This window comes from Hemitrygon akajei, chromosome 7, assembly GCF_048418815.1.
Source record: "Hemitrygon akajei chromosome 7, sHemAka1.3, whole genome shotgun sequence".
Taxonomy (NCBI): Eukaryota; Metazoa; Chordata; class Chondrichthyes; order Myliobatiformes; family Dasyatidae; genus Hemitrygon; species Hemitrygon akajei.
The window spans coordinates 13,752,811-13,775,933 of NC_133130.1; the positions used below are offsets into that span (position 1 = coordinate 13,752,811).

At 46.8% G+C, this 23,123-nt stretch overlaps 1 protein-coding gene across 1 annotated transcript in view; it reads left to right on the plus strand.

The window, feature by feature from the left end:
- Positions 1 to 23,123, plus strand: part of LOC140730116 (uncharacterized) — a 125,697-nt gene that overhangs the window by 64,079 nt on the left and 38,495 nt on the right. The window contains exons 5-6 of the mRNA XM_073050252.1: positions 949 to 1,088; positions 20,146 to 20,247. Coding sequence (XP_072906353.1) covers positions 949 to 1,088; positions 20,146 to 20,247 — 242 coding nt within the window. The remainder of the gene's footprint in view (positions 1 to 948; positions 1,089 to 20,145; positions 20,248 to 23,123) is intronic.

Sequence of the window (23,123 nt, forward strand, 5' to 3'; positions counted from 1 at the left end):
AGAGGCATTACTGGAAGTCTGAGAAATCACTGCTTCCGGTGTGGCCTCTTGTAAGTTGGTGAGACCTGATGTAGATTGGGAGACCACTTCACCGAGCATCTATGCTCATCTTCCAGAAAAAGCGGGATGTCCCAGTGGCCACCCAATTTAATTCCACTTCCCATTCCCATATGTCCATCCATGGCCTCCAACACTGTCGGGGTAAGGCCACACTTAGGTTGGAGGAACAACACCTTATATCCTGTTTGGGTAGCCTCCAACATGATGGCATGAACATCGCTTTCTCAAGCTTCTGGTAATGCCTCCCCCACCCCTTCACGATTGTCCCTCCTTGTCCCTCTCTCATGTTATCTCCTTGCCCGCCCATCACCTCCCTCTGGTGCTCCCCCCTCCCACCTTTTTCTTTCTTCCATGGCCTTCTGTCTCTTTCACCAATCAACTTTGCTTCATCCCTCCCCCTCCAAGTTCCACCTGTCACCTGGTGTTCCTCTCATCTCCCCCCACCTTTCAAACCTGTTCCTCAGCTTTCTTTCTCCAGTCCTGCCGAAGGGTTTTGGCCTGAAATATTGACTAGGATGGAGGATGTTCCATAGATGCTGCCTGGCCTGCTGAGTTCTTCCAGCATCTTGTGTGTATTGCCTCCTTTATCTTTATCACCCCCAGTGGGGTGAAATCGCTGACTTTAGGAAGCACTATTCTAACTCAGTTGAATTGATGTGCCTGAACAGTATGCAAGGCAAGATTTTCACTATACCCCACTTACATGAGGTGAAAGGTTAGGGGATTACGCCAGTGAGCCCAAATCACCAGGTGAAAGGGGAAGTGTCAGCATGCCTGTCCATGTTGTATCAGCCTTGTGGTCGACAATACCTCGAGCACAGAGGTCACCCAGGTGAAGGATCAGCTGTTTCACTCACCTCTCCCCCTCCCCATCCTCTCTCCCTGTAGTGCGTCGGCTCGGAGCCAGCAGTGATGGGGAAGAGGCCGGAGCCGAGGAGCGGGGGAGGCTGCCCCGAGCCGCCGCCGTCGCCCAGTCACAGACCCAATGCCTGCTGCTTCTGCTGGTGCTGTTGCTGCAGCTGTTCCTGGTAGGTCGCTCTGCACCCCCCGGTCACCCCACACCCTCTGCGCGTGCACGGGCTAGCGCTGACTCGAGTGGTGGGAGGGCGGGTTGGAGGAAGCGGAGGAGGACCCGAGTGTTAACGCGGCACTGAAAACAGGTTTGGATTCACTGGGATAGAAGCAGCAATTATTACCCTCGCCTTGCATCTGTTGGGTGGGTGAAGATCATCCTGGCCATGCTGTCTTCTCACTGCTGCCATCAGGAAGGAGGTACCCAGAGCCTGAGATCCCCCACAACCAGGTTCAGGAATAGTTATCACCCTTCAACCACAGAGCTTTGATCAGCGGCCAATCCAGACATTGGAAGTTTGGACAGGAGGTCCACTGACCGAGAATAAAAGGCAGGAGTGGGTCATGGCAGTGTAATAGAGGTTTGACCAGCGACTATTCATCGCTTGGGATTGATTAATAAGAGCAAATTAAAGGAAGGTGGGGCAAAGTCAGTGGCCAGAGTCAGAGTGGACATAGACAGAGTGGTGACTCAAGGCTTCAGCTCTTTAACGGTTCATTAAAGAGACGCTTCAGTCAGAGAAAGCAGAAGAAAGAAAAGCTCGTGTTACCTGCTCAGCTGGGACAGTAGGGATGACGGGCAGGATAGTGAAATGCTCCTCTGGCAGGGAGACCTCCAGAGTCTCTGACGACTACAGCTGCAAGAGGTGCATCCAGCTGCAGCTTCTAAAAAAAAACCGCATTAATGAGTTGGAGCTGGAACTAGGTGAACTTCAGATCATTCGGGAGGCTGAGGGGTTGATAGACACGATGTGTACAGAGGTAGTTACACCATGATGCAGAACACAGGAAAGTGGGTGACAGTCAGGAAGGGGAAAGGGGTAAGGAGCCAGTGCAGAGTATCCCTGTGTCCATCCCCCTCAACAATAGGTATATCACTTTGGATACTGTCGGGGGGATGACCTAACAGAGGAAAGTCACAGTGCTTGGGTCTCTGGCACTGGGTCTGGCTCTGTGAGTCAGAAGGGAAGGGGAGAGAAGAGGCTTGCTGTGGTGACAGGGGATTTGTTAGTCAGGGGAACATACAGGAGGTTCTATGGGCGAAAACGAGATTCCCGGATGGAATGTTGCCTCTCGGGTGTCAGGGCCTGGGTTATCTCGGATTGAGACTTCAGCATTTTTAAGTAGGAGGGTGAAGAGCCAGAAGTCGTGGTAGGATGAGTGACGAGGATTTGCATGGAGAGTTCAGGGAGTTAGGTGCTATGTTAAAAGGTAGTGATCTCAGGATTGCTACCTGTGCCATGTGCTAGTGAGGCCAGAATTAGGAAGATTATACAATTTAATATGGGGCTAAGGAGTTGGTGTAGGAAGGAATGCACAAGATCATTGGGCTCTCTTCCAGGGAAGGTGGGACCTGTACAGAAGGGACGGTTTACACCTGAACTGAATGGGAAATAATTTCCTAGAGGGAAGGTTTGTTAATGCCACACGGTGGGATTTAAGCTAGAGCTGCAGGGGGATGGGAACCAGAGTGCCAGAAGAGTTAGTGCAGAGGTTAGTGAGGCAGATGTGGGTCAGACTTCACACGGAGTTATGAATCAAAAGTTTGAGCATGGTGCGACTAGTGTCCTAAACTGCCTGTGTTTAAATGCAAGAAGTATCGTAGTAAAGGTGGATAAGAGTGCTGAAGATGAGGGAGCTGGTTTACAAACAGAGGCAATGTGTAGTGAGGAGATGCTGTTGATAGGGATAAATTGTAAATAGGATGAGTTGTAATGTAAAATGCAAACAAAATAGAAAAGGGTGAATACAGGACTGATGGTGTTACATCTGAATGAGCGGAGTATGCGGAATAAGGTAGAGAAGCAAGAATGATGTTGTAGGCATCGTTGAATCATGGCTGAAAATTATAGCTGGGAGCTTAATGTCCAAGGATAGGCAGGAAGGCAGAGGGGATAGCTCTGTTGACTAAAAAATGAAATCAATTCATTAGAAAGAGGTGACATAGGGTCAGAAGGTGTTGAATCATTGTGGATAGAGCTAAGGGACTGCAAGGGTAAAAAGACCCTGATGGGAGTTGTATACAGACCCCAAAAGAACAGTAAGGATGTGGTCTACAGATTACAATGGGAGAAGGAAAGTGCATGCCACAAGGGCAATGTTACAGTAATCATGGGGGACTTCAATATGCAGGTAGATTGGGGAAATCACATTGGTGCTGGATTACAGGAGGTGGAGTTTCTAGACTGCCTACGAAAAGGACTTTTTAGAGCAGCTCATGGTTGAGCCCACCAGGGGATCAGCTATTCTGATTGGATGTTGTGCAATGAACCAAAATTGATTAGAGTGCTCAAGGTAAAAGAACCCTTATGGGAAAGTGATCATAATGTGATCAGATTCAACCTGAAATTTGAGAAGGAGAAGCTAAAGTCAGATGACTATGGAGTAAAGGGAATTAGGGAGGCATGCGAGAGGAGTTGGCTAAATTGATTGGAAAAGAACTCTGGTAGAGATGATGGCAGAGCAGCAATTGCTGGAATTTCTGGAAGCAATTCAGAATGCACAGGATATATACATCCCAAAGAGGAAAAAGTATTCCAAAGAAAAAATGACATGACTATAGCTAACAAGAGAAGTCAAGCCAGTGTAAAATCCAAAGAGAGGGCATATAATAGAGCAAAAATTAGTGGGAAGTGAGAGGATTGAGAAGCTTTCAAATACCAACAGAAGACAACTAAAAAAGTCATTAAGAAGGTAAAGATGGATTATGTAAATAAGCCAGCCAATATTATTAAAGAGGATACCAGAAGTTTCTTCAGATATATAAAGTGTAAGAGAGGCAAGAGTGGATATTGGATGCTGGAAGACGATGCTGAAGAAGTAGTAATGGGGTAGAAGGAAATTGCAGATGAACTGAATAAGTATTTTGCATTGATCTTCACTGCGGAGTACACTAGTAGAATGATGGAAGTTCCAGGTGACAGGGGTCATGAGGTGTGTCAAGTTACCGTTGCTTGGGAGGAGGTTCTTGGGAAACTGAAAGGTCTGAAGGGAGATAAGTCACCTGGACCAAACGGTGTACACCCTAGGGTTCTGAAAGAGGTGGCTGAAGAGACCATGGAGATATTAGTAATGATCTTTCAAGAATCACTAGATTCTGGAATGGTTCTAGAAGAGCGGAAAATGGCAAATGTCACTCCACTTTCCAAGAAGGGAGAAAGACAGAAGAAAGGAAACTATAGGCCAGTTAGTCTGACCGCAGTTGTTGGAGTGGGTTATTAAGGATGAGGTCTCAGAGTGCATGGAGGCACATGATAAAATAGGCTGTAGTCAGCATGTAGTTCTTGGTCTTTGCTTGACCCAGCACCTGACCCACTGAAACAAGAAAAAAACCTCTTTTTACAGAGACCATATTCACGGCTGTTTTTACAGCTCCTGCCCAAGTGATCGATCTGCCATTGCAGTTGCTCCTGGTTTGAGCCTCATATCTTCCATATTTTTTCAATACTGTGGAAGGATTAGGCTCCCTCTAGTCTCTATATTAATAAAATATTTGCTGATCAGTTCTCTCTCCAGGAGAGATTCAGCTAAAAATATAACAAACAGCAAGTCTAACAGTAGGCATTAAAGTAGGAGGGTGTTTGCAATGTTGCAGTCCGGAATAACACACAAAATGCTGAAGGAAAGCACGTTCTTTCTGAGATATGGGCCCAAAACTGTTGACAATACACCAAGTGCAGCCTAATGTCTTCTAAAGGCTCAGCATTATCTCCTTGCTTTTATATTCTATTCCTCTGGAAATAAATGGTAACATTGCATATGCCTTTTTTACCACAGACTCAACCTGTGAATTAACCTTATGGGAGTCTTGCACGAGGACTCCTAAGTCCCACTGTACCTCTAATGTTTGAAGCTACTCCCTATTTAGATAATAGTCCGCACTATTGATCCTTTTACCAAAATGAATTATCTTACATTTCCCAACAGTGTATTCCATCTGCCACTTTTTTGCCCATTCTTCCAGTTTGTCTAAGTCCTGTCACGATTGCATTGCTTCCTCAGCACTAGCTACCCCTCCACCTATTTTGTATCATAAGACCATAAGACATAGGAGCAGAATTAAGCCATTTGGCCCATCAAGTCAGCCCAGCCATTCAATCATGGCTGATCTTTTTTTCCCCTTCTTAACCCCAGTTCCTGGCCTTCTCCTGGTAACCTTTGATGCCATGTCCAATCAAGAACCTATCAATCTCTGCCATAAATACACCCAATGACCTGGCCTCCACAGCTGCATGTGGCAAAAAATTCCACAAATTCACCACCCTTTGGCTAAAGAAATTTCTCTGCATCTCTGTTTTGAAAGGGCGCCACTCTATCCTGAGGCTGTGCCCTCTTGTCCCAGACTCTCCCACCATGGGGAACATCCTTTCCACATCTACTTTGTCCAGGCCTTTCAACATTTGAAAGGTTTCAATGAGATCCTCCCCTCATCCTTCTGAATTCCAGTGAGTACAGACCCAGAGCCATCAAACATTCCTTGTATAACACTTTAATTCCTGGAATCATCCTTGTAAACCTCCTCTGGACCCTCTCCAATGCCAGCACATCTTTTCTAAGATGAGGGGCCCAAAGTTGTTCATAATACTCAAGGTGAGGCCTCACCAGTGTCTTATAAAGCCTCAGCATCACATCCTTGTTCTTGTATTCTAGACCTCTTGAAATGAGTGTTAACATGACATTTGCCTTCCTCACCATGGGCTCAACCTGCAAGTTAACTTTCAGGGTGCTCTGCACAAGGACTCCCAAGTCACTTTGCATCTCAGATTTTTGGATTTTCTCCCCATTTAGAAAATAGTTCACACATTTATTTCACTACCAATGTGCATGACCATGCATTTTCTAACATTGTATTTAATTTGCCACCTTCTTGCCTATTCTCCTAATCTGTCTAAGTCTTTCAGCATCCTGTTTCTTCAACACTTCCAGCCCCTCCACCAACCTTCGTATCATCAGCAAACTTGGCAACAAAGCCATCTATTCCATCATCTAAATCATTTATATACAGCATAAAAAGAAGTGGTCCTAACACTGACCGCTGTGGAACACCACTAGTCACTGGTAGCCAAGCAGAAAAGGATCCTTTTATTCCCATTTGCTGCCTCCTACCAATAAGCCAATGCTCTAACTATGTTAGTAACTTTCCTGTAATACAATGGGCTGTTAACTTGGTAAGCAGCCTCATGTGTGGCACCTTGTCAAAGGCCTTCTTTATTCAAAGTCCTAATATACAACATCCACTGTATCCCCTTTATCAATCCTACTTGTAATCACAAATCCCACAAGGCCATCAATACCATTATCTAAATCATTGACAAACAATGTAAAAAGTAATGGTCCCACTACACTCCCCTGAGGAACATCACTAGTCACTGGCAGCCAAACAGAAAAGTTTCGCTGCCTCCTGCCTGTAGCCATTCCTCTACACATGCCAGTATCTTTCCTGTGACGCCATAGGATTTTATCTTGTTAAGCAGCCTCATGTGTGGCACCTTATCAAATTCCTTGTAAATCGAAGTAAATGACATCCACTTTGTCCACCATGCTTGAAGTCTAACAGATTTGTCAGGCAAGATTTCCCTTTACAGAAACCATGCTGACTTTGACTTATTTTATCATTAGTCACCAAGTACCCCGAAACCTCATCCAGTGAGAGCCTGCAAGAGTTGTCATGCTTCCTGAGCCAGCATATCATGCCCACAGCTCTCTAACCCTAACCTTTGGAATATGGTAGGAATCTGGAGGAAACCCACACAATCACAAGGAGAATGTACGAACTCCTTACAGACGCTGGTGGGAATTGAACCCCAATCTTACAGCTGCCACTGTAAAGTATTACACTAATGGCTATGCTAAGAGGCAGATCTCCCAGTTATTTTTAAGAGGCATCCTGACGAAAGGTTTCAGCCCAAAACATCAATGCTGCTTCACCTGTGGAGTTTGTCCGTGTGTGTGTGTGTACACTCACTGCTGGAATTTCTTTCAATTGAGAATCTTAACTTTTCGTTTAGTGAGGATTCAAAAGATTCAAAGAACATTTATTATCAAAGTATGTAAGTATGTATGCACTAAATAACCCTGAAATTCGTGGATGCGTTATTAGGACATTACAACATTTTAAAAGACATTTGGAGAGATACATGCACAGGAAATATTTGAAGTAGGAGTTCCCACCCTGGGCCCAAGGACCCCTCGGTTAATGGTAGGGGTCCATGGTATAAAAAAGTTTGGGAATCCCTGGTTTTAGAGGGATAGGGGCCAAATGCAGAGAAGCTGACTTGAACAACATGGATGTGATAACTGAAGGGCCTGTTTCTGTGCTGGATAACCATAAGAGCATTAGATATAGGAGCGGAATTAGGCTATTCGGCCCATTGAGTCAGCTCCACCATTTCATCATGGCTGATCCATCTTTTCTCTCAGCCCCAATCTCCTGCCTTCTCCCTGTATCCCTTCATGTCCTGACCAATCAAGAACCTCTCAGCTTTTGCCTTAAAAATACATAAAGACTTGGCCTCCGCATCTGCTTGTGGCAATGAATTCCTGGCTAAAGAAATTCCACAAGGCTGTAAGATATAGGAGCAGAATTAGGCATTTGCCCCATCGAGCCATCAAACATTCTTTATATGACAAGGAATTCAACCCTGGAATCATTTTCGTGAACTTCCTTTGAATCCTCTCCAGTTTCAGCACATCTTTTCAAAGATAAGGGGCCCAAAACTGCTCACAATACTCCAAGTGAGGCCTCTCCAGTGCTGTATAAAGTTTCAAAATTATATAATTGCTTTTATATTCTCGCCCTCTTGAAACGAATGGTAACATCGCATTTGCCTTCCTCACCACAGACTCAACCTGCAAATTAACCTTTAGAGAATCCTGCACAGGGATTCGTAAGTACCTTTTGCCCCTCAGTTTTTGCACTTTCTCTCCATTTAGAAAATTGTCTTTCATTTCTTCTACCAGTGCATGACCATACACTTCCCAACACTGTATTCCATCTGCCATTTTACGGCCCATTCTCCTAATCTGTTAAGTCCTTTGTAGTCTCTCTACTTTCTCAAAACTAGCTCCATCTACCTCTTCGCAAACTTTGCAACAAAGCCTTCAATTCCATCATCCAAATGATTGACATGTAATGTAAAAAAGAATTGAGTCCTGACACTGACCCCTGTGGAACACACTAGTCACTGGCAGCCAACCAGAAAAGGCTCCCTTTAATCCCATACTTTGCCTCCTGCCAATCAGCCACTGCTTTGTCCATGACCCCAAATTCTGGGATTAGGACTGAAGATGATTACAATTCTGAGCAGGCCTGATTGCTGATGGTTGCTATTTTACCCACAATCCCCTACACTCTGTGGTCCTCTCTATCCACTAACTGTTGAAATTCAGCATGCAATAGTTATTGTGATTCGGGCCAATAAGATGGGTAGAGCCACAGAGTCATGTATCACAGAATATTCTGACTCTGTAGCCTATCTATGCCTGTTATAATTATAAACACAATGTTCTGCAGATGCTGGAAATCAGAGTAACACACGCAAAATGCTGGAGGAACCCAGCAAGCCAGGCAGCAGGCAGAGACCCTTCTTCAGGACTGGAATGGAAGGGGGAGGATGCCAGAATAAGAAAGTGGGGGGTGGGAAGGGAGAAAGGAGGATAGCTGGAAGGTGATAGGTGAATCCAGGTGGGAGGGAAAGGTCAAGGGCTGGAGAAGAAGGAACCTGATAGGAGAGGAGAATGGACCATAGGAGAAGGGAAAGGAGGAGGGACACCAGGGGGAGGTAATAGGCAGGTGAGGAATAGAAGTAAGAGGCCATAATGGGAAATAGAAGAAGAGGGATGAGTGAGGGGAAAAGAAAAAAAAAGGAAAAAAACTGGAAGGAGAAATCGATATTAATGCTGACAGGTTGGGGGTTACCCAGATGGAATACCTTATAGTTACGTATACTTTTATCAGGTCACACCTCAGCCTCCTTCACCCCAGGAAAAACAAGCCAATCTCATAAAAACTCACCCCATAACTGAAGTCCTCCAATCCAGGCAGCACCCTGAGGGATCTCCTCTGCACTCTCTATAGCATAGCCAGGAAAATCGGGACAGTAGGATTAGGGTCCATGTTGTACCCTGTCCATTTGTAACTTGGTAAGTTGATTTATTGTTATATGTACCAAGACAGAGTGAAAAACTTGCCTTACATGCTGTTCCTACAGATCAAGGGAGTCTCACTAATGGCTACAGCATCATAATTCTAAATGATCTGAGCTCATCCGCCTTTCCTATGATACCTCTTGCTCTGAAATATAAGCAGCTTAGCACATTGGTCACACCCTGCTCAGCCTTTTGATTCCTGACTTTGTCTGAGGTCTGACCAACATTTGCCTCCACAACCTCTCCACTGACTGTTCTGGCACTCTGGTTACTTCCCCCTGAAGCTCTAGTTTGAACCCCACTCTGCAGCATTAACAAACCTTTCCACTGGGGTATTAGTCCCCATCCTGTCCAAATTTCTTGTAAGTGTTGAAATTGAACCCACATCCACCACTTGTGCTGGCAGCTCGTTCCACACTCTCACCACCCTCTGAGAGATGATGTTGATAACATCATGAGAGACAGAGAGAAAGCAGTCAGAACATTTTCCCTGAGTATAAATGTCAAATACCTGTGGACATGCATTAAGGTGAGAGGGTAAAGTTTAAAGGACAGGTGTAAGGCTAGTCTGTTACATAGATGAAGGGTCTTGGCTTGAAACATCGGCTGTTTATTCCCTTCCATAGATGCTGCCTGACCTGCTGAGTTCCTCCAGCATTTTTTATGTGTTGCTCTGGATTTCCAGCATCTGCAGAATCACTGGTGGATGCAAGTGAGATCACAGTGTTTAAGAGGCCATTAGACAGGCAACATGAGTATGCCGGGACAAAGGGAGATTGTGTGGTGCAGCCAGAAGGAATTAGGTTTACTTTAGCACTGTGTTCAGTTCTGGCAAGGGGGGGGGGGGGGGGTGCTGAAGAGACTGTTCCTGAGCTGTTGGGTTTTGAGTTCTACGCCTACGTTTATCCCACTGATTTTGAGGAGTTGATTGAAAATCGACGGCATGTGCTGGCTCATTAAGTCATGCACATTGTCAGGGGAACATGGGAGGGATCCAACACCTCCACTGGGTTCAATACAGTCAGGGAAGCTGTTAATTATGGATGAGAGCGTTGGCAGCTACAGTGAGCGAGAGAGAGAGGGAGGGAGGGAGAGGGAGAAAGGGACTGAGAGAGTGAGGGAGGGAGCGAGGGAGAAAGAGTGGGAGAGGAGGTGGAAGAGAGGTTAGAAAGAGGGAGAGAGAGGGAGGGGGAAGATGTGATGGGATGGGAAAGGGAGAGTGAGAGAGAGAGAGAGAGAGGAAGAGAGGGAAGGAGAGAGAAAGGGAGAGACCGTGGGGGGCAGGAGAGGGAGAAGGACTGACAGAGGGAGAGAGAATGATGGAGGGAGAGAGGGAGAGGAAGCAGGAGGGAGTGGAGAGGAGAGGGTGAGAGAGAGAGAGAGGGAGGAGAGGGAGAGAAATGGAGAAAGTGAGTGAGAGAGGGGAGGGAGAGAGGGAGAAGAGGTGGGAGAGGGGGACAGTAAGTGAGATGGGGAGGGGGAGGGATAATAGGAGGGGGGAGTGAGAGAGGGTGGAGAGGGATGGTGATAGGGAAGGAGAGAGGGAGAAGAGCGAGGGAGAGAGAGAGACATACACACGGAGAGGGAGAGGGACTGAAAACAGGAGAAAGAGGGAGGGAGGGAGAGAGGGAAAAGAAAAGAGAGGGTGAAACTGCGGGAGAGAGGGATAGAGAAACAGATGTAGGGCTAGAGGGAAAAGGGGAGGATCAGGGTTGAAGGGGGAGAGTGAGAGGGGGAGAGAGAGGAAGAAAGAGAGGAAGGGATAGGGGAGAGATAGAGGAGGAGGGGGAGAGAGTGAGGGAGGGAGAGAGGGAGAAAGAGGGGAGAGTGGGAGGAGGAAGGGTGAGGGGAGGAGAGGGTGAGAGTGAAAGGGAGGAGAGAGAGAGAGGGGAGAGAGTGAGTGACAGGAGATGAAGAGGGAAAGGAAGCGGGAAAGAGAGAGAGGGAAAAGGAGGAAGAGGGAGAGTGGGAGGTTGGGTGAAGGGAGCAGAGTGTGAGAGGGAGAGGGAGAGAGAGGGGAAAGGAGAGGGTGAGGGATGAGAGAGAGGGAAAGGGGGAGGGGTGATAGGAGGGGAGCGTGAGAAGAGAGGGAGAAAGGGAGAGAGAGTGTGACAGAGAGAGAAAGAGAGGGAGAGGGAGAGAAATAGAGAGAAAGAGAGGGAGAGAGAGTCAGTGAGAGAGAGGAACTGAAAGGGGAGAGTGAGGGAGGGAAAAGGAGAAGGAGAGGGAGAGGGAGAGCAGGTGGGGAAGGGTGAGGGGAGGAGAATGGGAGTGAGATAGTGAGAGATACTGGGAGGAGGAACCTCAGTGTCCTGCCACGCAGGCAAGGATTCAGGGTAATGGGTCAACCACTTGGGATGTCACTGAGTGTGTCGGGATACCCTGGAATTTTCACCATCAGAGTGAGCGCTATGTGGATTTGCAGGATATGCCATAGAGCAACAGATGGATCCTAGGGTCCATAGATCCCTCAAAGTAGCTGCACAAATTGGTAGGATGGTTACTGAGGTGAATGGTGTGTTCATTAGTTAGGGGACTGAGTTCACAAGCCGCAAGGTAATGTTGCAGTTTTATGAAACTTTGGTTAGACCATACTTGGAATATTGTGTTCATTTCTGGTCATCTCATTTTAGAAAGGACTTGCAAGCTTTAGAGAGGGTGCAGAGGAGATTTACCCAGGACACTTCCTGGACTAGAGGGCATGTCTTATGAGGAAAGGAAATTTGGATGGGTACATGGGTGGGACGGGGACTAATACCTCGGCAGAAAGGTTTGTTAATGCTGCACGGCGGGGTTCAAACTAGAATTGCAGGAGGATGGGAACCCAGAGTGCTAGAACAGTTAGCGGAGAGGTTGTGGAGGCAGGTGTTGGTCAGACCTCAGACAAAGTTAGAATCAAAAGGTTGAGCAGGGTGTGACCAGTGTGCTGAGGTGCCTATATTTCAGTGCAAGAGGTATCATTGGAAAGGCGGATGAGCTCAGGACATTTGGAATTATGATGCTGTAGCCATTAGTGAGATTGTTTGTAGGAGGGGTAGGACTGGCAGCTCAATAGTCCGATGTTCTGTTGTTTTAGACATGGCAGAGTGAGAGGGATTAAAGGGGGAGGGGTGGCATTAATAATCAGGGTAAATGTCACAGCAGTGTTCCGTCAGGCCAGACAGAAGGACTCAACTAGTGATGGGTGGAACTGAGAAATAAGAAATGTATGACCACATTAATGGGGCTATATACTGGGATCCCTCCTTTTGTAATTTTTATAAATGACCTGGATGAGGAAGTGGAGGGATGGGCTAGTAAGTTTACTGATGAAACAAAGGTTGGGGCTGTTGTGGATAGTCTGGAGGGCTGTCAGAGGTTACAGAGGGATATTGATAGGATGCAGAACTGGGTTGAGAAGTTGCTGATGGAGTTCAACCCAGATAAGTGTGAAGTGGTTCATTTTGGTAGGTCAAATATGATGGTAGAATATAGTATTAATGGTAAGACTCTTGGCAGTGTGGGGGATCATCATGATCTTGGGATCCACGTCCATAGGACACTCAAAGCTGCTGCACAGGTTGACAGTGTTGTTAAAAAGGCATACCGTGTATTGGCCTTCATCAACCGTGGGATTGAGTTCAAGAGCTGTGAGTGAATGTTAAAGTTGTATAAGACATTAGTTAGTCCCCACTTGGAGTACTGTGTTCAGTTCTGGTCACGTCACTAGAGGAAGGATGTGGATACTATAGACAGAGTGCAGAGGAGATTTACAAGGATGTTGCCTGGATTGGGGAGCATGCCTTATGAGAATAGGTTGAGTGAACTTGGCCTTTTCTCCTTGGAGCGACGGAAGATGAGAGGTGACCTGATAGAGGTGTATAAGATGATGAGAGGCATTGATCCTGTGGATAGTCAGAGACTTTTTCCCAGGGCTGAAATGGCTAGCATGAGAGGGCATAGTTTTAAGGTATTTAGAAGTAAGTTCGGGGGGATGTCAGAGCTAGATTTTACTGAGAGTGGTGGGTGTATGGAATGTTCTGCCAGTGACAGTGGTAGAGGTGGATATGACAGGGTCTTTTAAGAGACTCCTGGATAAGTACATGGAGCTTAGAAAAATAGAGGGCTATGGCTAACCCTTCAAGTCAAGTCAAGTCAAGTCACTTTTATTGTCATTTCGACCATAACTGCTGGTACAGTACATCGTAAAAATAAGACAACGTTTTTCAGAACCATGGTGTTACATGACACAGTACAAAAACTAGACTGAACTACATAAAAAACAACACAGAAAAAAAACTACACTAGACTACAGACCTACCCAGGACTGCATAAAGTGCACAAAACAGTGCAGGCATTACAATAAATAATAAACAGGACAATAGGGCAAGGTGTCAGTCCAGGCTCTGGGTATTGAGGAGTCTGATAGCTTGGGGGAAGAAACTGTTACAGTCTGGTTGTGAGAGCCCGAATGCTTCGGTGCCTTTTCCCAGACGGCAGGAGGGAGAAGAGATTGTATGAGGGGTGCATGGGGTCCTTCATAATGCTGATTGCTTTGCGGATGCAGTGTGTAGTGTAAATGTCCGTAATGACGGGAAGAGAGACCCCGATGATCTTCTCAGCTGACCTCACTATCCGCTGCAGGGTACCCTTGATCATTTCTAAGGTAAGGACATGTTCGGCACAGCTTTGTGGGCCGAAGGGCCTGTATTGTGCTGTAGGTTTTCTATGTTTCTATGTTTCCAGGTATGTTAAGAGTAAAAGGATTGCGAGGGGCAAAATTGGTCCTCTGGAGCCAAAGCAGATGCGAGAGATCTTAAATGAATTCTTTGCATCTGTATTTACTCGAGAGATGGGTACAGAATCTATAGAAGTGAGGCAAAGTGGCATCAACTTCACGGATCCTGTACAGATTACAGAGGAGGAGGTCTTTGCTAACCTGAGGCAGATCAGGGTCGATAAATCTCCAGGGCCTGACAAAGTGTTCCCATGGACCCTACTGGTTGCAAGTACAGAAATTGACGGGGCCCTAGCAGAGATGTTTAAATCATCCTTAGTGACAGGAGAGGTACCATTGGAAGATAGCCAATGTTGTTCCACTGTTTCAAAAAGGCTCTAAACATAAACCAGGAAATTATAGTCCTGTGAGTCTGACATCAGTTGTGGGGAGGTTATTGGAAGGTATTCTAAGGGACATGGACTGATTATGGATAGTCAGCATGGCTTTGTGTGTGAGAGGTCATGTCTAACCAATCTTATAAGAGCTTTTTGAGGTAGTTACCAGTAAAGTGGACGAGGGTAAGGCAGTGGATGTTGACTGCAGGGACTTTAATAAGGCATTTGACAAGGTCCTGCATGGGAGGATGGTCAAGAAGGTTCAGTTGCTTGGCATTGCAGATGACGTAGTAAATTGGCTTTGAGGGAGAAGCCAGAGAGTGATAGTAGATGAATTACCTCTCTGATTGGAGGCCTATGACTAGCAGTGTGCCACAGGAATCCAGGCTGGGTCCTTTGTTGTTTGTCATCTATATCAGTGATCTGGATGATAGTGTGGTTAACTGGATCATTAAATTTGTAAATGACACCAAGATTGGGGGTGTGGTGGATAATGAGGAAGGTTATCGTGTCTTAAACTGGGATCTGGATCAGTTTGAAAAATGGCAGATGGAATTTAATGCAGACAAGTGTGAGGTTTTGCTCTTCCATAGGACCAACCAGGGTAGGTCTTACACAGTGAATGGTAGGACACTGAGGAGTGTGGTAGAGCAGAGAGATTGTGGTGAACTACATATACCTGTCCGGACTGCTCCTGTGGCTCCTCCCACAGACCCCTGTATAAAGGCGATTGAGGCCTGAGCCTGGCCTCATTCTCCAGGATGTAGTGTTGTTTATTCTTCCAGTCAATAAAAGCCGATATCTCGTTTCTTACATCTCAGAGTGAGTTATTGATGGTGCATCAATTTTATTGACTGGAAGTTAAAACATGGAAACCGTTTTACGTCCGGAAAGATTGGATTTGGACCCCCAAGACCCTGAAGCAGCTCTTGCCTTTGAATTCTGGCTTGCATGCTTCCAATCATACTTGGAGGAGGTTCGTGCAACTGACCCCGCTGTTAGGCACAGAATTCTCCTCTCGAGAGTCGCCCCAAAAGTTTATTCATTCATCAGGGACCTCTTGACCTACGAAGGGGCGCTTGATGCCCTCAAAAGACAGTACCTGTGGCTGGTGAACGCCGTCTACGCCAGACATCGCTTGGCCACGCGCAGACAGCGCCCTGTGGAGTCGTCCACCAAATTTCTCCGAGCTCTACAGGCACTCGTGCGGACTTGTGACTGCAAAACGCTCACGGCGGAACAGCATGCGGAACTCTTGGTACGAGACGCCTTTGTGACCGGAATTAGGTCAGTGTATGTGCGCCAGCGGCCGCTGGAAAATGCTGATCTTACCTTACGCTCGGCGATCGAGACGGCCGACATGCTGGAGGCTGCTCTGCACAACGCTGACGCTGTCCAGCCACGCGATTCCCCGCCGGTTCCGTGGACACCTCCGACCCCGCCGCCACCGGTTCCCGCGAGCGAATTCGCCAACGCCGCTGCCAGTCGCGGTTCCACACACTCCCCGAACTTGACCAAGCGAAAGCTGCGTTATTTCTGTGGGCTTGAGAAACATCCTCGAAACCGTTGCCCAGCTCGAGAAGCGACCTGCTCCAGCTGCGGAAAACCGGGCCATTTCGCCAGAGCCTGTAAGTCTAAACCGCGCGTGGGGTCGAGCAACGCTGCGTTTGAGACATGGGGGCCGCCATCTTCCATGCCCGGATGTGGGCGGCCATCTTTGCTGGCGTCACCATGCCCCACCCCTACCTACCCGTTTGAGACATGGGGGCCGCCATCTCCCATGCCCGGATGTGGGCGGCCATCTTTGCCGGTGTCACCATGCCCCGCCCCTACCCACCCGTGTGAGACGTGGGGGCCGCCATCTTGCATGCCCGGATGTGGGCGGCCATCTTTGCCGGCGTCACCATGCCCCGCCCCCGACTCGCTGGTGTTTACTGGGCACCAAGACGGCATTTCAACTCTGGCTACCGTAACCCTCGACCAAAGCGCTCCGCACCAGCTCGCAAGGTCAATGATGGACATCCTGGTGGAGGGACACAGGACTAGCTGCGTGTTTGACACGGGCAGCACAATTCACTGAAAATGGTATCACGGTTAGATCAGGTTGTAAAGAAAGCTTTCGGCCTTCATAAATCAAAGTATTGAGTACAGAAAGTTACATTAAAGTTGTATAAAACGCTGGTGAGGCCTAATTTGGAGTATTATGTGCAGCTTTGGTCACCTTCCTACAGAAAAGTTGTAAACAAGTTTGAAAGTACGCAGAGAAAATTTACAAGGATGTTGCCGGGTTTGGAGGACCTGAGTTATGAGGAAGGATTGAATAGGTTAGAACTGTGTACTTTAGAACGTAGAAATTTGTTCTAAGGGACATGGACTGATTAAAGATGGTCAGCATGGCTTTGAGTATGGGAGGTCATTTTGATAGAAGAGAGGAAATTTGATAGAGGCATACAAAATTATGGGAGTATAGATTGGGTAAATGCAAGTAGATTTTTTTCTGCTGAGGTTAGGTGTGACTACAACCAGAGGTCATGGCTTAAGGGTGAAAAGTTTAAGGGGAACATGAGGGGAAATTTCTTCACTCAGTGGATTGTGACAGTGTGGTAAGAGCTGCCAGCACAAGTGGCTGGATTTCAAAGTTTGAGAGAAGTTTGGATAGGTACATGGAGTGTAAGGATATGGAGAGCTCTGGTCCAGGTGCAGGTCAAATTGTGCAGAGCATACGACGAGTCTGCAGAGAGATAGAGATAGGTTAAGTGAGTGGGAAAGGGTCTGGCAGATGGAGTACAATGTTGGTAAATGCGAGGTCATCCACTTTGGAAGGGAAAATGAAAGTGCAGATTATTATTTAAATGGTAAAAAAATTGCAGCATGCTGCTGTGCAGAGGGACTTGGGAGTGCTTGTGCATGAATCACAAAAAGTTGGTTTGTCGATGCAGCAGGCTATCAAGAAGGAAGATTGAATGTTGTCCTTCATTGCTAGAGGGATTGAATTTAAGAGCAGGGAAGTTATATAGGGTACCGGTGAGGCCACACCTGAGTACTGTGTGTAGTTCTGGTCTCCTGACTTGAGGAAGGATGTATTACTGACTTCAGAGATGGTGCAGAGATTCACCAGGTTGATTCCAGAGATGAGAGTGTTAGACTATGAGGAGAGATTGAGTTGCCTGGGACTGTACTCACTGGAATTCAGAAGAATGAGAGAAGATCTTATAGAAACTTGTAAAATTATGAAAGGGATAGATAAGGTAGAGGCAAGAAAATTGTTTCCACTGGTAGGTGAGACTAGAACTAGGGAACATGGCCTCAAGATTCGGGGGAGTAGATTTAGGGCAGAGATGAGGATGAACTGCTTTTCCCGGAGAGTGGTGAATCTGTGGAATTCTTTGCCCGATGAAGCAGTGAAGGCTACCTCAGTAAATATAGTTAAGACAAGGTGGGATAGATTTTTGCATAGTAGGGGAATTAAGGGTTACGGGGAAAAGGCAGGTAGGCAGAGATGAGTTCATGGCCAGAGCAGCCATGATCTTATTGAATGGCAGAGCAGACTCGATGGGCCAGATGGCCGACTCCTGCTCTTATTTTTCATGTTCTTTCTTATTAGGAGTAGGCAGTTTAAGTGGTTTTGGCATGGACTAATGTGCCGAAGCTCCTGTTTCTGTGCCGTACTTCTCTATGATTCTATAACCAGAAGTGGTAAGTTTGGATCAGGTAATTACTGGTGTTGGTTTACTGGAGTGTCATGGTGCAGATACGTCTCAACCAAAGGGAGTGTAAGGCTCTCCTTCCTTCTGCTAGCTTGTAGCTCACCCTTGGGCAAGATGTAGCATCTGCTTAGCCCCCGATCAGGGTCATGTGAAGCCATGGAAGCAGGTGGTGGATGGTGGTATGAGCAGCTGGTGCATATCACATATAAGTTCTGGCTCTACGACTACTGATGCCTGGCAGGCAATCTGACGAGTTTTATAATGGCCGGGGTTACCAGTCTTGTGAAGGAAGTGCCCAGAAGGAGGCAGTGGCACTTCTGCAGAAAAAATTGCCAAGATCAGTCATGGTCGTGGAAAGACCATGATCGTCTACGTCAATGACACAGCTCATAATGAACGAATGAGCAAATGGTTTAATATCGTCACAGGTACTGAGGTAGAATGAAAAGCTTGTCTTCAATACTGTTTGTACGGACGGCAGTGCACTGAGGTAGAACAAGGGAAAACAATAACAAAATGCAGAATAAAGCATAACAGCTACAGATAGAGTGCAGTGCCAGATGGCAATAAGGAATAGGGTCATACTGTTGCATTAGAGGACATTCCAATGGCCTATTATAAGTAGGATAGAAGCTGTCCATGAGCCTCAGGCTTTTTGTATCTTTCGCCCGATGGAAGGGGGAGGAGAATGGAGTATGTCCGGGTGGGTGGGAAGTGAAAAGGTCAGGCAATCCCAGGTATCAGTAAGCAACACACACAAAATGCTGGAGGAGCTCAGCAGGCCAGGCAGCATCTGTGGAAAAGAGTAAACAGTTGACGTTTTGTGCCAAGACCCTTCATCAGGACCAGCATCTGCAGATTTTCGCGGCCAAGTGTGAATCATTGCCCAGTTCTCAGTACTCTTTTCATGCTCCCTGCCCTCTTGTCCCCGTGCCCATGTTTAGTCTGTCCTCATTTAAATCGCCGGTGGTGTTGCTCTCTCCCGAGATGCTCAGTGTTAGCACTGTTACTATGGTAACCACCTTCTCATTGAAAGGTCTAGCGTGTGTGTGGATGTGAAGAGGATGTTTCCTGTAGTGGGGGAGTCTAGGACCAGAGAGCACAGGCTCAGAAAAGGGAGATGTCCCTTTCGAGGCGAGATGAGGAGAGATTTCTTTAGACAGAGAGTTTATTGGAATTCATTGCCGCAGAAGTATGTGGAAACCAAATCATCAGGTATATTAAAAGCAGAGGTTGATAAGTTGTTGATTAGTCAGGGCATCAGAGGTTGCAGGGAGAAGTTGGGAGAAAGGGGTTGAGAGGCAGTAAATCAGCCAAGATCATATGCGGGTTAGACTCGATGGGCTGAATGGCCTGATTCTGTTTCTATGCCTCGTGCTCCTGGGCTTTCTCCTGGGTTTTCCTTTACCTTCCTGTTGCCCTGTACAGTTAAAGGCAGGAATGGAGGTAGGATTGGTGAAGTAGAGTGCTTCTGATTACACAGACTGAGTGTGCCCCCTCTTCTCCACGCCTTGCTTGATGAATTGGTGTGTTTAAACATAAGATATAGGAGCAGAATTTGGCCCTTCCAGGTCTACTCCACCATGCTGACTTATTTATTTGGAGATACACCACGGATTAAGCCCTTCCAGCCCTTTGAGCTACGTCGCCTCAGCAACCCCAATTTAACCCTAACCTAATGATAAGGACGTTTACAATCACCAATTAATCTACCTAGGTACGTATTTAGACTGAGGGAGGAAACCGAAGGACCCAAAGAAAACCCACGGACTCCTTAGAGGTCAGAATTGGACTCTGAACTCCGACACCCCAAGCTGTAATAGGGTCATGCATTCTTCTGTCTTCTTCCCATAATGCTCGATGCCCTAAATTTTAGTGAGTACAGGCCTAGGATCATCAAACGCACCTCATATGTTCAATCTCTCATTCCTGGAATCATTCTCATAAACCTCTCTGGACCATCTCCAATGTCAATACATCCTTTCTTAGATAAGGGGCCAAAAACTGCTCACAATACTCCAAAAGTGGTCTGACCAATGCTTTAGATCTTAATTTTCCCTTACAGCCTCTCTGCGCGGAAAGGTGAGAGGGAGGAGATGATGGGGCGACCCACAGAGGAGACCAGAATGGAGACTACGGTGGAGACCATCGAATCTGCAGAGGAAAGGTCAGTGGTGCCTTCCATTTTAGAACAATGACCCGCAAACCCAGGGCCAGGCTTGGCAATGCACCGCCATGGAGATCACAGAATGGTACAGCACAGGAACAGGGCCTTCGACCAACCATGCTTATGCCAAGTTAAAGTAAACCTCTTTAGCCTGCATATGATCCATATCCCTGCATTCCCTGCCTGTTATTTATTTGTCTACTTATTTATTGAGATACAGTGCAGAACAGGCCCTCAGAGGCCTTCAAGCCACGCTGCCTAGCAACCCACTGATTTAACCCTAGCCTAGTCACGGGAAAATTTTACAATGCCTAGTTAACGTACTAACCGGTACATCTTTGGACAGTGGGAGCAAACTGAAGCCCCTGTCATTCACAGGAAGGGCAAACAGCCTCGTAACAGGAGGACATTGGAATTGACCTCCGAGCTCTGACACCGTGAGGTATAATAGTGTTGCACCAGCCGCTAAGATACTGTGGCGCCCGACCGTCTATCCACTACCTCATTAAACACCACTGCCATATCTAATTCCACCCGCCATCCCCGGCAGCTGGAGTATCTGAAGCAAGGATCGAGAGACAGTTTCAGACTGGATCAAGAACTGAGCACAAAACAAACGCCAAACGAAATCACTAGTAAGGCTTACGATTGAGCTCTGTACCACAGTTCAGGTGTTGTTTACGTACCCAATTGCTGAAGCATGATTATCAATTAGCGGGACTGGCCTGAACCCTTAAACGGACCGCGTCAGCTATCCATACTCCGGGGAGATTGAACGTCTAAATCCCGGAAGCTGGTGTGGTTGTGGGCATCTCATAACAGGATCGACCTCCACAGCCACATGAAGACCCACCAGTAGACAACCTCTTAAGAGGACATCATACTCCAACCCAGTGAGCACATCACTGCTACCAAGGGTACTGTGACACGAGGTGCTTGGCAGTGTGAGTTTGTAGAGAGAAGGCTGAAGAAACTCAGGGGCTTGAAAATAGATTTGTTGATTGGGTGAAGGCAACACAGAAGCTCAGCGGTTAGTGTAACGCTTTACAGCGCCAGTGATCACTGAACAGGGTTCAATTCCTGCCTCAGTCTGGAAGGAGTTTGTACACTCTCCCCTTGTCCGCATAGGTTTCCTCCATGTGATCCAGTTTCCTCCCACATTCCAAACGCATACGGGTTAGGGTTAGTTTATCCGGACTGTAAAGGTGATAGATTTTTGCAAAAGCACCATCTTTAATCTTTTCTTTATATTTTTGCTCCTTGGTATTCTGTCAACTCCTCGCTTAGTTTCACATGCTCTGTATTTGTTCCTTTGTATCAACTATAAATAAACGATCATGAAGAAGCAAGCTTTTCACTCATTCATGAACTCCGTGGATCGAAAATTACTGAGATTCGACAGCAAGCTATGTTGGTGCTGGAACCATGGCCTCACTTGTGGGCTGCCCCCAGCTCATCCTCAGACTGTGTTGGTCGTTGACGCAAACGGCACAATTCGCTGTATGTTTTGATGTGCCAGTAACAAAGAAAGCTACTGTTTAATCTTTAATCTTCAGATGGATTATATCGTGGAAAGATATGAAGTCAGCCCCTTTGCCGACACAAAGAAAAAGTGGGGTATTTCTTCGTATTGTTTGACAGGGGATATGAAAATAACTTTTTCCTCAAGGAGCTGAGAATTTTTGCAGTCCTCTCCCCAAGTGATCTGTGGAGGTGTTTTCAAAACAGCTATTGATTGGTGTTGATATTTGAAGTAAGCGTCAGGATGTGGGAGCAGTAGAAGGAAGTATTGTGTTAAAAGGTCAACCATGATGATAGTCAAGTCGAGTTTATTGTCCTGTGCACAAGTACGGTGCGGTACAGGTACAATGAAAATCTTGCTTCCAGCCGCATCACAGGCAAATAGGTACAGACAATGCAGAGAACACAAATTGTACAGAAGCTGTACAACACAGTGATGAAGAAAGAGTGTAAAACAAGACACTAGTGCAAAAAAACCCATAATCAGAGATATAAATCTCTGGCGCTGTGCCTCATGGGGTGCCATAGTATCATAGCAGTCAGTGCGGCACGATTACAGCTTGGGATGTTCCGGAGTTCAGTGTTTAATTCTGGTGCTGTTCTGTAAGAAGACTCTGTACGTCCAATGAATGGGCTTTCCCCACAGGTGCTCCGATTTCCTCCCACAGTCCGAATTCGTACCAGTTAGGTGAATTGGTCATTGTAAATTGTCTCGTGGTTAGGTTAGGGTTAATTGGGGTTGTGGGGTTGCCGGGGCGACGTGGGTCGAAGGGCTAGAAGGGCCTACTCTGTGTTCCATTGCTAAATAAATAAATAATCAATAAGGAGATTCTGCAGGTGCCGGGAATCCAGAGCAACACACACTGAATGCTGGAGGAAGTCACATTCTGGCTTCTAACCCCCTTCCTTCCCAGCCCTGATGAAGTGTCGCAGCCTGAACTGTGAACTGATTTTTATCAAGGTGGCACTATTCTGCGGTCTCTGTCAAGATCTTGGCTCTGGCTTAACTGTTTTTTTAAATTATTCCGGATGGTTTTCGGGGCAGAGAAAAGAGTTAGAGGACAGGGTAAGGTTTTGGGACAGTGATGGTGGGGGGGATAAGAATAGGGATTTGGAGGAGTTAGAGGCTAGACCTCTGCTTTGTGTTTGGTATCCAACGATGTGGAGGGGTGACAAAGGATTTCTGCAGTCTGGCTGCTGCTCTGCACCCGAAGGCCAGCGATGTGGATGTGAAACATAGGACATCTGGAGCCTATGCCTCTGCTTTGCGCTTGAAGGCCAAGCAACATGGCTGCTGTATCGGAGGCAGATGAGGCAGATCGCGAGTGTTTATCGCATTGAAACTTGATTAACAG